We start from the raw sequence: 14,542 nt of genomic DNA on the forward strand, positions 1-14,542 counted from the left end.
CACAGAAAGGCCTGGACTGCCTTGTCTAAAAAAGCAAACCCAGATTCTCTACTTCCTCCTTCCAACTTTCTTTACCGATTTACTACATTCTATTTGTTGAGGGAAAAAATAATCCACTTATTTATTTCGTCCTCCGTGCAAGAGCTCCATGCAGGTAGGACCCAGTCTTTCCGTGGTGGTTCACTGGGCCCGGCACAGAGTGAGTCACTCAAAACTCTGCTGAATAAATAAATGAACAACTTGCTGGTGGAGGAGCCGCTGCAAAGAACACACTCACACAACCCTCTCTAAATTTCTCTAGGAGAAGGGGAATGCAAAGGTCAGCTGAGGTCAGTTAATCATTCAACAAGTGCCCTCACCCCACTCAAATAAGTCATTTATTGTTGAAAGAATAATGCATTTGAAAGCGCTTTTAGCTGTGGCAAATTATTAATCATTGTTTAGTGCTCCCTGATTACTGGAGGCTTCCATGACCCAGCCTGGGCAGGGCTGCTGACACAGCGGGTGTAGGGAAGCAGGGTGACCTGGGTCAGAAAGTCCAAGAGCAGGGACTGAGGTGAGGGACAAATGAGAGGCACGCAGACAGATCTCACAGTAAGACCCACCCTACCGCACTGGAACACTTTCCCCTATGGCAGGATTTCTTTTTTGTTTGTTTGTTTTTGTTTTGCCATACGCGGGGCATCTCACGGCTGTGGCCTCTCCCGTTGCAGAGCACAGGCTCCCAACGCGCAGGCTCCGCGGCACGTGGGATCTTCCCAGACCGGGGCACGAACCCGTGTCCCCCACATCGGCAGGCGGACTCCCAACCACTGCGCCACCAGGGAAGCCCTGGCAGGATTGCTTAAGCTCAGCGGTGCTGACATTTCAGGCTGCATGCTTCCTCGTCACAGGTGGCTCTTCTGTGCTTTGTAGGAGAGTGTGCAGCCTCCCTGGACTCCTTCCTCAAGATGCCAGTAGCATCTCTTCACCCTAAATTGTGACAACCTAAAATGACATTTTGGTAGCAAAATCTCCTAGATCAGAACCACTGCCCTAATCTGTCCTTCTGGAAAAGGCACAGAACTCTACTTCAAAGGTTGGCCCCAGAGAGTAGCACAGCACACTGGCAGCAGTCCTTAGCCACCGAGTCAAGGGTTATGGTTGAAACACATTCCTGTATTCGCGGGTTCAATTGTCCTTGAGCAGCTCCATCTGGGAGCAAGGGATCTATGTTAACAAAGAATTACAATATGATGTGGAAACTGTGGTTGTGAGCTATGCATAGGATCTGCTTCTTGGCTTTTTTGCAGGTCAATGTAGGACGAAGTAGGGCTAAGGGATCAATCCCCCAGCTTACCCATCTTCTATACAGCACAGGTTCTCAAACTGTGGTCCCCATTGCAGCAACATTAACATCCTGCAACTCGTTAGAAACGCAAATTCTCGGCCCCAACCCTGCCCTATGAAAAATACTCTGTGTGGCCCAGCAAGCTGTACTGTACCAAGTCTTCCAGGCGATGCTGACGCCGGCTGCAGCCTGAGAACCTGCCATAGAGCATGCTTTGGCACACCTTGTCTGTATTTACATCAACAGTCCCAACCCTGGGCTTCCTTAGTGTCGCAGTGGTTAAGAATCCGCCTGCCAGTGCAGGGGACACGGGTTCGAGCCCTGGTCCGGGAAGATCCCACATGCCGCGGGGCAACTAAGCCTGTGTGCCACAACTACTGAAGCCTGCGCTCTAGAGCCCATGCTCCACAACAAGAGAAGCCACAGCAATGACAAGCCCGCGCACCGCAATGAAGAGTAGCCCCTGCTCACCGCAACTAGAGAAAGCCCGTACACCGCAACGAACACCCAACACAGCCATAAGTAAATAAATTTATAAAAAAAAAAAAGAATGAAACTAGACCATTATCTTACACCACACACACTAAAGTTAACTCAAAATGGATTAAAGACTTGAATGTAAGATCTGAAACCATAAAATTCCTAGAAGAAAATATAGACAGTAACCTATCTGACATCAGTCTTAACAATGTTCTTGTGGATCTGACTCCAAAGGCAAGGGAAACAAAAGCAAAAATAAACAAATGGGACTAGAAGGCTTCTGCACAGCAAAGGAACCCATCACCAAAATGAAAAGGCAACCTACTGAATATAAGATATTTGCAAATCACGTATCCAACAAGGGGCTAATATCCAAACTATATAAAGGACTCATACCTCTTCACAAAAAAATAAAACAATAAAACTGATTAAAAAACAGCAGAAGATCGGAATGGACATTTTTTCCAAAGAAGGCATAAAGATGGCCAACAGACACATGAAAAGATGCTCAACATCACCAATCATTAGGGAAATACAAATCAAAACCACACTGAGGTATCACCTCACATCAGTTAGAATGGCTATCATCAAAAAGACAAGAAATAACAAGTGTCGGAGATGATGTAAAGAAAAGGGAACCCTCATACACAGTAGGTGGGAAGGTAAGTTGGTGCAGCCACTATGGAAAACAGTACGGAGATTCCTCAAAAAGTTAAAAACAGAACTACCACACAGTCTAGCAATTCTACTTTTGGGTATATATCCAAAGGAAATGAAATCTTTATCTCAAAGAGATACCTGTACTCCCATGTTCACTGCAGCATTATTCACAGTAGTCAAGGTAAGGAAACAACCTACCTGTCCAACAAATGAATGGATAAATAAACTGTGATATGTATATGTACATAAGCATATGTATACACACACACACACACACACACATACATACACACACACATAACACAATGGAATATTCTTCAGCCTTAAAAAAGAAGGGAATCCTGTCATTTGTGACAACTTTGTGAACTTTGTGCTTTCTTTGTGAAAGAGAGAGAAAGACAAATACTGCATGATATCACCTATATGCAGAATCTTTTTTTTTAAAGTCAAACTTATAGAAACAAAAGAAAAGTAGTTGCCAGGAGCCTGGGGATAAAAAGGGAAAGGTTGGTAAAAGGGTACATACTTTCAGCTCTAAGATGAATAAGGTCTGAGAATCCAATATAAAACATGGTGACTATATTTGATAACACTGTATTGTCCAACTGAAATTTGCTAAGATAGAACTTAAATGTTTTCACCCAAAAAAAAGGTGTCCATGAGATGATGGATGTATACTTAATTTGATGGGAGGAATCTTTCCACAATGCATACATATATCAACTCATCGCATCGTAAACTCCAAATATCCTACAGTTTTGTCGACTGACCTCAGTAAAGCTGGGAAGGAAAAAAAAAAAAAGACTGGCTGCTACTTACCCTCACTCCTCTAAACCCATGGAATTTCCCAAGTCACAGTGTGTGGGCTCCGACTGTTTATGCTGACAAGGTGACTCATGGCTGGCTCCTAAAGGTCATGCTAATGAGGACTCAGGAGGGGGAGTAGCCACACCAGAAGACTAACCGTGGGATTAGAAGGTCGGGCCTGTGAGTCCATGCTTTCAGCCTGACCTCTGTAGAGGGGGGTCTGAAGATGAGATCAGTCACATGGCCAATGGTCCAATCCATGATGCCTACATAATGAAACCCCAATAGGAACTCTGGACACCAAAGCTTGGGGGAGATTTCCTGGTTGGCCATACTCTTACCATCGCACACCGATGTGCTGCGAGGGTGACATGTCCTGCCTCCGCAGGGATAAGACAAGGAAGGAAGCCTAGAGTTTGGGACCCTCTCAGACCTCACCCTGTGTGACCCTCCCTTTGACTGGTTCCAATTTGAATCTGTTTGCCATAATAAGCAATTGTGTTCTGTGTGTTGTTCTAATGAATTATTGAATGGGAGGGGGTTGTGCGAATCCTTTAATTTGTAGCCAGTGGGTCAAAAGTGAGGGTGGCCTGGGGAGCCCCGGACTGGGAGCTGGCGTCTGAAGGGAGGGAGGGCAGTCTTGTGGAGGACGAGGCCCTTCACCTGTGCGGTCTGGGTCAACTCCTGGGAGTTGGTGTCAGAACTCAGTGCAGAACTCTGCCCTGGAGCTTAAGATTCCACATCATCAGCTCACATCTCAGGACGACACATGCTTAGCTTCTGCTGGCCGAGAGGTCCCCCCACCAACTGGCTCCTCTGCTCTGACCACCTCCTTCTCCCACAGCCTCTCTGTCCTCCCCGCAGTTAATACACAACTACAGTCCTAGACCTAGTGCCCACCAGCCCATTGCTGTCACTATGAACATTTCTGCCAACACGGAAAGAAGAGACTAGGAATGTTTTAAGAGCTCCCTCCTCTTGCCCGGTGGGCACGGGCTCTATCTAACTCTAGGACAGACTTCTCACATTTTATTCTGTAATGAAATCACCTGAGAAGCTCGTTAAAAATAAACAGACCCCACTCACCAGGGTTCTGACTCCCCAAATCTGGGGCAGAGACGAAGAATCTGCATTTTCAGCAAGCATTCCTCGTGGATTTGGTCTGGAACTGCGTGGAGAATTACCCTTCCAGGAAAGACTGGCGGTGGTAAATGATTGTTGGATCATAGGGGATGAGAGCTAGAACACACTTTGGAAAATCTAGTACAGCCCATGAGCCCCAGAGAGGGAAACTGGCCTAAGATGGCAAGGTCGGTTAAATGATTGAACTAGAACCAAAAACTCAGGCTTTGGGATACCCGGCCTGAGGAACCTTGCAAAAGGGTAGGTCAAAGATCCCTCCCTCCCCCTAGAATCTAGCTGTGGTGGATGCCTGAGGGAAGGACGGGGAAGCAAGGATTTAGGATACTGCCTAGCAGACCAGCTACTGAATGGGAATGCACGGGCCCCTGTCACTGGTGTCCCCTCACGCCCGCCACTCCGGCCACCACTGACCGCTGGCTCAGAAGTGGAACAGGTCTGAGGCTCCAGGCAGCTGTGGAAATTGACAGCAGCAACTGGAACGAGGTAGGAGAAGGGCTGTCAGTGGACAGATTACGAGCACCTGGGGCCATGCCAGTGTGAAGAGGGTAGGACTCAAGTCAGGGACACCTGTGAGGAGAGAACCTGGCCCTGCCTCACACGTAAGGGCATTAGCGATAAACAGTCAACCTGTTCAGGAAACCCAACAGTAAACAGTGCTGGGGAAACATCAACCTTGGTGGGAATCAGAAAAACACAGAGGTGCCATGCCAGACCCAATTTCATTTTTCCTTCCAGTTTGGCCAGGTCAACACAGACACAATTACAGGATTGGCTTATTTCAAATTGATCCAATTTTCCTTTAAAACAACCCAGATGTAGGGACTTCCCCGGTGGTGCAGTGGTTAAGAATCCGCCTGGCAATGCAGGGGACGTGGGTTCGATCCCTGGTCCGGGAAGATCCACATGCTGTGGAGCAACTAAGCCCGTGCACCACAACTACTGAGCCTGCGCTCTAGATCCTGCGAGCCACAACTATTGAAGCCCTCGTGCCTAGAGCCCATGCTCCACAAGAGAAGCCACCGCAATGAGAAACCCGTGCACCGCAACGAAGACCCAATGCAGCCAAAAAATAAATAAATAAAATTTAAAAAACAACAAAAAAAACCCCAGATGTGTTTAATACAAAGCCAGTGTATCCTTTGCCTCAGAAATTTAACTTTTAGAAATGTACTCCAGGGACTTCCCTGGCGGTCCAGTGGTGAAGACTCTGTGCTTCCTCTGCAGGGGCCGCAGGTTTGATCCCTAGTCAGGGAACTAAGGCCCCCATGCTGTGCAGCGCAGCCAGAAAAAAAAGAAATGTACTCCACAGAGCTAAATTGTAAAGCTTGGGAGAGAAGGCCAGCATTTTCTCTCCCCATTGTGTAGTCCAGTACCTGGGGCAGAGAAGGATGAATGATTACATGGCTCAGAATTAAAGAATCAGGCCAGAGATGATGATTACACTCAAAATACTACCTTAAAAAAGTAGCCAAGGGGCTTCCCTGGTGGCACAGTGGTTGGGAGTCTGCCTGCCAATGCAGGAGACACGGGTTCGTGCCCCGGTCCGGGAGGATCCCACGTGCCGCGGAGTGGCTGGGCCCGTGAGCCATGGCCACTGAGTCTGTGCGTCCGGAGCCTGTGCTCCGCAACGGGAGAGGCCACAGCAGTGAGAGGCCCGTGTACCACAAAAAAAAAAAAAAAAAAAAAAAAAAAGGAAGCAGAATGTGAACCCATCAGAGTATGCAGACTAATTGAAACTCTAAAAAAATGAATACAATACAGGTATACCGATGAAGATTTAAAAGAAATAGACACTGAAGAGTTTGAAGTTGACCTTTAATTCTTTTCTTTCTTTTTTTTTTTTTGAGGTGCTAACAATTTATTCAAAAGATGCCAGTTCAGGACCATAGGGATTAGTGAAAAGGAAAAACTGAGGTCAGGGGAGATGCAGTGCATCACAGTGTGATGCATCCTAGCACTGGCTACTGCTTCACAATGAGCTCTGGATAAAAAAGACTGACAGCATTCTCAGTTGGCTTTTTTATTTAGCATGTATTTCTCTGGCAGTGCTGCAAAGAGAAATCATGTTTCTGAGAGGTTACATTAGAGAAAGGGGGAAGAATTTACCTGCCCAGCTCCTTACGAGTCCCCATTTTTCATTGGTTAAGGTTCACCCCATGGGGCCCTAATGCCCCCATACTTCTTTATTGTACCATCTTGGTGGCTGCTTTGGAGGGTAGATCTCATACTGCAGAGTATGGTGTTTTATCCATATCTGAAAGTGGAAAAGTGTCCCATCCTTTTTCTTTAGAAAGGATAGCATAGAATATCCTAAAACCACTGGACCTCTAAAACCTTTAATTCTTTTTGAGGACAGGGAAGGGCTTATGACTGGGACAGGATACTTGAAGGTGGATGGGGAAGCTGGCAGAACCTGATTTCATAATCTGGATGGTGGTTACAGGGCGTTAACTCTACAATAGTTCTCTAAAGCTATGCCTTTGTTTATATAATATTCTGTGCCTGTTGTATGACACAAAGAGTAAAAAAATTGTGAAGTGAGAAGATGTACAATGTGATTTCAATAGATAATTTAACAGGTGTGTATGTGTATATATAATCATACTGACACTTTCCTACAAAGACCTGTGAAAATTACATAACAAATATATACAGTGACATTAAGAAGAGTGGGTTTTGGTGCTCTTCCTTTTAAAAAAAAAGGAAAGAGCAATGGTATATTATTTGTATTAGTTTGCTAGGGCTGCTACAACAAAATGCCACAGACTGGGTGGCTTAAACAACGAAATTTCTCACATTTCTGGAGGCTAAAAGTCCAAGATCAAGGTGTCAGCAGGGTTGGTCTCCTCTGAGGTCTCTCTCCTGCGCTTGCAGCTGGCCGGCCACCTTCTGTGTCTCCTCATAGGCCCTTTTCCTCTGTGTATGTGCATCCCCAGTGTCTCTCTCAGTGTCCGATTTTTCTCTTCTTACAAGGACACCAGTCATATTGGGTTAGGGCCCACCCTAATGTCTTAACTTTCGCTTAATCAACTCTTTAAAGGCTCAATGTCCGAATACAGTCACTTTCTGATGTACTGGGCACTGGGGTTTCAACACATAAGTTTTGCAGGGACACAATTCAGCCCATAACACCATTCTTCACTCATCAGACATGCAAAAAAACGGACACTTCACATCCAGCACATGAAGTGAGTCGAGGCAAGATTAGCCATGAGGTGGTACACTTGTTGACACTTACAGATGAGTGCTCAGGGGTTCATCGTGCAACTCCTTCTACTTTTGTATATGCTTGTCATTTTCCATCATGAGAGAAAAGGAAGACTGAGGGTAAATCCACATCTGTACATAGGTCTTAGATGTTGGGTTATTTTCTCTATAAAAGTGAGTCACCCAACAATTAATACTGGTGTTATCTGTGGTTAGAAATAAAATTAATATCTTTTTCTCTAATCAGCAATGAGTATACTTTTTAAATATTTTAATTAATGAAAAAGAATAAAGGAGTAACAAAAGGAAAGGTGGGAATAATATTAACAGCTGAACTCCATCCACAGCGTAGCTCACCTAATACATCACTTGGCCCATTTGCGAGCTGATCCTTCCTTCTCTTATTCCTGGCACATGTTCAGACTATTTCCTAGCCCCCCTGCAGTTAGGGGAGATGGTGTGGCACGGGAGACAGGAGAAGGGCTGTGTGCCACTCACACGCAGGATCCAGGCCTTAAAACCATGAGCACACCTCCTCCACGCTCTCCTCTTCCACCATCAGAACCTGGATGAGGTAGCAACCCAGCCTCGACAAAGCAGAAGACAACAGGAGCCTGGCCTAGACCCATGCATTCTAATCACCTGGAGATCCTGGTCAAATACAAATTCTGATTCACTAAGTCTGTGGCAGGACCTGAGACTATGTTTCTCCCCAGCTCCAGGTGATGGCAATACTGCTGGTCTGCAGACCAGCGAGGCTCTAGGCAGACACCCACCAAAGAGGTTCTCATTTCTGATGACTCAGAGATGGCAGTCAAATGATGAGCAGCAGAAGACACACCAAAAAAGACCCGACCAGGAATAGCCAGCTGGCCTTTCTCTCCTGACCCATGACAAAGTTTAACTCTGACCTATGATTAACTCCGGTCTCAAAGTGCAGCTGGCAAATGAATCCAGAGACAGCTGCAGACAGATTACTTTAGTATGTGTAACGTGATACAAGTTGCCTGGGTTCTATTAAAAACAGTATCTGCCACCCCGAGTCAGAGGACAGCGCTGTCAACAGTGGGATCTCCACAGCACACGAACAGCGACAGCTGGCCTGGCAGAAGAGGACAAGAGGACAAGAAGGTCACACGTGGGCCTTGGGTTCACACACAGGGCCCACCAGAACTCCTGTTCTTACGCACAAGTCCATGTAGAAATTGTTTACTCCCTGAGACCACAGCTATCATTAACAGACTATTTGTCTATATAAAATCTCGGCAAATATTTGCATCACCTCAGCCCTCAACATACTAGCAGTCCGGTGTTTATAAAGGTTTTGTAACCTTTTGTACACTGTGTTTGTCCAAAATTTGCAAGAAGCAGATGAGAACTTGGCAGTAACCCCGTGATACTTTGAGACGCTCTGTTTTGCAGTGGAACCTTCTTGGGTTTAGGGAGAAGTTTACCTAACTTCGTGTTCTTTTGCTATGCACGTAACAGACATTGGCACACAATGTATCAGGGCACACAGTGTGACATGGCTTTGCATGAAACCGGAAGAGGGGAATAGGATTCCCTCAGCCTGCAATCACCATGAAACCAAAGCCTGGGAAACAGGCTGAACATCTCTAGGAAGCCCCGATCCTCCCCCCTCACGCCCCAAGAACTCCCATCGCAAGCCTCTGCCCACTAACTCTAAGAAAAAGCCATCTGAGGGGGAATTCATGAGAAATCTAAATTATTGGATGAACTCAAAAGAGGCGCAGGCTGCTTAATCTCAGGGACCCGAGACAACTTCCTTGGGAAAAACATTCTAGAGTTCAGGGCATCTAAGTTATAATGTTTATGTACTTAGGAAAAACATTTCACAGCCAGGGAAGAAAGCACCTTACAGCCTGGCACTGCTGAAATTGCCACAAATTTCACAGTCAAACATGAAATCTAAATCAATCCCCTCTACTTTCAGTGGCCCCACGAGGCCACAGGCTGTCTTTACGGTTTTCATTTCCCCAAAGCATCTAATATATATAATGCAAAGTATGTTCTGGGCAAACCTAAATACTTGCTACTTAACACAAAAACACACATATGCCTAATTTGTGACCCCATTTATTTTATGTCCCCCAAAAGGACAAGAAAAACAGATACTTTGCCACCCAAAAAAATCAGGAAGATGCATCTATTGCAATCATTTATCTCTAACTCAAAAACAATTTATTCAGAACAAGATTCCTATTTATTTGGAATCTCCCCAAAACTTCCAGACTTTTTTTTCCCGAAGTCTCCACACAGCACAGTTCTAATGTTTAGACATTCTCTTTTTCTGATGATTCTTTCAGCATTGACAGTCTAGGGCTCCCTTCAACGCTGATGTGAATTTCAGGGTGCAATTCCATCTTGCCCAGCCTCACTGCAGCTCTGTCAACTTGGCCTAGGTGTGACGTCCTGAGGAGCGACCTCTGTTATTGCTTCCTTTTCTTCCTGGTCCCTCCCCTTGTGGTCATGACTCTTCAGGCCCACCGATCAGACTCAGTTGTGCCTTCAACTCCCCAGAGGATGTCATCGAAAATAAAGAAAGTTAAAATTAAACTCACGATGTTCAACGAGGCGGCATTTGGCGCGTTTCCTTCTGTTCCACTGAGCGAGCTGAGGACCCTAAGACTTTGGTGCAGCACCACTGACCCTCCTGTTCTCTCCAATGCCTCTTGCAGCTGGTTCCAGGATTTTCTTAACAATCTGCTTCAGCTCTTCATGTTTCTGCCCAAACTTTTTTCTCCTCGGGCCTGGCCATCAGGTTCTTCTATATCATCACACAGCAAGGTGACTAATTTTTAAATATTTAAGGCCCCGCAGGAACACTCTGACAGAGACTTCCACCCCTGGTCTAGGTTGCCCTACAATTCACGATTATCTCTTGGCAAATGGTATGAGGTTTGAAGAGGAAGGGCAGTTGATGACACAGCTATGATTTTACTCCAAGTAAACAGAAAAACTAATAAAGTAGGTGAGCCTATTTTTTCATTTCATTTTTATGTCACCACCCTACATGATTAGAAGAAAAGGTAAAGGTTTAAAAAAAAAAAGCAATGATTTGAGTTCATATTTCTTTTTTTTTTAATAAGTGCGTAGAGACCACACATCACTTTTTATTTATTTATTTATGGCTGTGTTGGGTCTTTGTTGCTGCGCGCGGGCTTTTCTCTAGTTGCAGTGAGCAGGGGCTACTCTTCATTGCAGTGTGCAGGCTTCTCACTGAGGTGGCTTCTCTTGTTGCAGAGCACGGGCTCTAGGTGCCGTGGACTCAGTAGTTGTGGCTCGCAGGCTCAGCAGTTGTAACTTGCAGGCTCTAGAGCGCAGGCTCAGTAGTTGTGGTGCACGGGCTTAGCTGCTCTGCGGCATGTGGGATCTTCCCAGACCAGGGCTTGCACCCGTGTCCCCTGCATTGGCAGGCGGATTCTTAACCACTGCGCCACCAGAGAAGTCCTTGAGTTCATATTTCTGGTAACTATCCATGAGCTAATAACTGAGAGATTCCTTAAGCTCCACAAACAAAACATAGAAGGCCCAACAGCCCTGAGGCAGAAGGCGTGATGGAAAAATCCCCAGTGCCCACGCTGGCTTTGAACATAAAACCACTCTTCCGCACCAAGTCACTCCTTCTTTATGACTATTCTGTCCATCTTTCTTCTAGGCAACTGTTTAGAGCTCTGAGCTCTCAAAAATCCAGACCTGGAATGTGGGGTTCTTTACATAACACTGAGAAGAGCTGTCCAACATGACAACCCAATTTAAAATGTAACAGGCTTTCTGCCTATTACACAGAGTTAAGGGGGAAAAGCTAATTATAAATTATACACTTTCTATCTGGGCAATACTAAGTCACTAGGACAGACTTTAGGAAAATTCCAGCTAAACCAGTTCATTCTTTGAAGCATTAGGTCAATTATGAACATACCAACCCTCAGCTTGAATAGCTGCATATTCAGAAAGAACAAAAACATCTTCTGAAAAGCCTCTGTACGGGGTCTGTTAAAGGGCTTATTTGATAGGAAGTAAGTTGTGAGAGACGAAACTCCCTAGCGAATCCTAGGACAGGCTAAAACAGCTTCCTTAATAATTTTGGTACCTTCTCCCATTTGCTTTAAAAAAAAAATGTTTCCTATAAGCTTGCAGAGGTGGGAAAAAAGCAACTGAAAACAACACAAGCAGGCTTTGTGAGCAAAGAGAATGCTTTGTAGGAGACACTTTAAGATGGCCTGTCACCTTGGCTCCGGCCTGTGCCGTTTCCCCGCAGCCCTAAACCAGCCCCTGTGATCTGAATGCCCTTTTCAAGGGAATCTGATTCCCTCTCACAAGCCTCTCTACTCCCCGCCCCTCATGGAGGTCACCTGCACTTCATCAGAAGGATGGGGGCACAGAGGTAAGAGAGACCACCGCACACACACCCCACAAAGGGTTAAGAACAGTGAAAGGGCCCCAGGACCCTGCTGTGTAACCCAAGAGCAGAGGAAGGGCCGCTCCCTCTTTCTCCCTCCAAAGAGGCCAGAGACAAATGCGATCTTCCTCCCTCGATCCCCAGGGCAGCAGCCCCCAAACCACAGCACGTGCGTAACCCCTTTATGAATACAAAAGGATGCAACACACAAACTCACTTTTTTCACCAGGAATCTCAACAACAGGACTATAGGGAAACCGGGATTATACCATTAATTCGAATTAATGCCTCGGCTTCCTATTCAGCTGGCTCTTCCTGCTGGAGCTAAGCGCGTTCGCTGGCTAGACTAGACAACATTCCCCCAGGTCCCACCACACCTTCAAGAGACCCCTTTAGGTACTGTCTCTCCAGTCCCAAGACTGTCAACATTCCCCCAGGTCCCACCACCGGCTGGGACCAGGCAACCCAGACGCCCACCCACCTAGCCTGCCAGATGCCACCTCCAGGAGGACATACTCTCCCTGTAGCTTTCACAGCCATCATTCTCATGTACATATCACAGGTCAGGGGTTATCTTAGGAGGATACCCGCTCAAGTGGGGATTATAATAGTAATAGGTTTTCACTAATCATTACTCTTGGTAAAAGTCTAGCAAATACTAAAAAGTTTATTAGCATTACTCTGTCCACAATTCCTGCCCATACTCCACGGCAGGGGGGGAGGGGCACATTTTAAGGAAGATGACCTTAGCTCCGTTAGAGTGATCATATTATCATCCAACCTAAGATACTCCTAGGAGTGAAACGGGGTGCTGTTAATAATTACAATGCGATAAGTGATGTATACCAGGACCGTCCTGGGAAAACCAAGAGTTGAGCTACCCGATACAGGCGAAAAGAAAAATTTTTTTAAAAAACAGACTTAGAGGCAGATTGGTTCAAGATGGCAGAGTAGAAGGATGTGTGCTCACTCCCTCTTGCAAGAGCACTGGAATCACAACTAACTGCTGGACAATCATCGACAGGAAGGCACTGGAACTCACCAAAAAAGATACCCCACATCCAAAGACAAAGGAGAAGCTACAATGAGACGGCAGAAGGGGCGCAATCACAATAAAATCAAATCACAAACTGAGGAACCATTATAACACAGAAGTACACCCACTGGAGTGAAGGTTCTGAGCCCTAGGTCAGGATTTCCAACCTGGGGCTCCGGCAACGGGAGGAGGAATTCCTAGAGAATCAGACTTTGAAGGCTAGCAGGATTTGATTGCAGGACTTCGACAGGTCTGGGGGAAAGAGACTCCACTCTTGGAGGGCACACACAAAGTCGTGTGTGCATCAGGACAAAGGGGAAGGAGCAGTGACCCCACAGGAGACGAGACCAGACCTACTTGCTCGTGCTGGAGGGTCTCCTGCAGAGGCAGGGGGCAGCTGTGGCTCATCATGTGGACAAGGACACTGGCAGCAGAAGTTCTGGGAAGTACTCCTAGCCATTAGCCCCACCAAAGGGCCTGTAGGCTCCAGTGCTGGGTCACCTCAGGCCAAACAACCAATAGGGAGGGAACCCAGCCCTACCCATCAGCAGACAAGCAGATTAAAGTTTTCCTGAGATCTGCCCACCAGACCAGCACCCAGCTCTACCCACCACCAGTCCCTCCCATCAGGAAGCTTGCACAAGCCTCTTAGATAGCCTCATCCACCAGGGCAGACAGCAGAAGCAAGAAGAACCACAACCCTGCAGCCTGTGGAATGAAAACCACATTCACAGAAATATAGACAGAATGGAAAGGCAGAGGACTATGTTCCAGATGAAGGAACAAGATAAAACTCCAGAAAAACAACTAAATGAAGTGGAGATAAGCAACCTTCCAGAGAAAGAATTCAGAATAATGATAGTGAAGATGATCCAGGACCTCAGAAAAAGAATGGAGGCAAAGATCGAGAAGATGCAAGAAATGTTTAACAAAGACCTAGAAGACTTAAAGAACAAACAAACAGAGATGAACAATACAAAAACTGAAATGAAAAATATACTAGAAGGAATCAGTAGCAGGATAACTGAGGCAGGAGAACAGATAAGTGACCTGGAAGACAGAATGGTGTAATTCACTGCCACAGAACAGAATAAAGAAGAAAGAATGAAAAGAAATGAATGCAGCCTAAGAGACCTCTGGGACAACATTAAAAGCAACAACATTCGCATTATAGAGGTCCCAGAAGGAGAAAACAGAAAGGATCCAAGAAAATATTTGAAGATATTATAGTGGAAAACTTCCCTAACATGGGAAAGGAAATAGCCACCCAAGTCCAGGAAGCACAGACACTCCCAGGCAGGATAAACCCAAGGAGAAACACGCTGAGACACACAGTAATCAAATTGACAAAAATTAAAGACAAAGAAAAATTATTAAAAGCAGCAAGGGAAAAATGACAAATAACATACAAGGAAACTCCCTTAAAGTTAACAGCTGATTTCTCAGCAGAAACTCT

At 45.8% G+C, this 14,542-nt stretch overlaps 1 protein-coding gene across 5 annotated transcripts in view; it reads right to left on the reverse strand.

The window, feature by feature from the left end:
- The window catches only part of LOC132413649 (ATP binding cassette subfamily C member 4 (PEL blood group)), a 215,017-nt gene that overhangs the window by 179,643 nt on the left and 20,832 nt on the right, over nucleotides 1-14,542 (reverse strand). Inside the window, exon 1 of one of the 5 annotated variants that reach the window (XM_059995733.1) lies at nucleotides 7,659-7,747. The exons of 3 other annotated variants lie outside the window; for them this stretch is intronic. Coding sequence is in view for 1 of the 2 variants with exons in the window: in XM_059995731.1 (XP_059851714.1) it covers nucleotides 4,364-4,410 (47 nt within the window). In the remaining variant the exon portion in view is untranslated. Of the gene's footprint in view, nucleotides 1-4,363; nucleotides 4,559-7,658; nucleotides 7,748-14,542 lie in introns of those variants that run through there. One more of the 5 variants, XM_059995731.1, reaches the window with a different exon arrangement.

Source organism: Delphinus delphis, chromosome 18, assembly GCF_949987515.2.
Source record: "Delphinus delphis chromosome 18, mDelDel1.2, whole genome shotgun sequence".
Taxonomy (NCBI): Eukaryota; Metazoa; Chordata; class Mammalia; order Artiodactyla; family Delphinidae; genus Delphinus; species Delphinus delphis.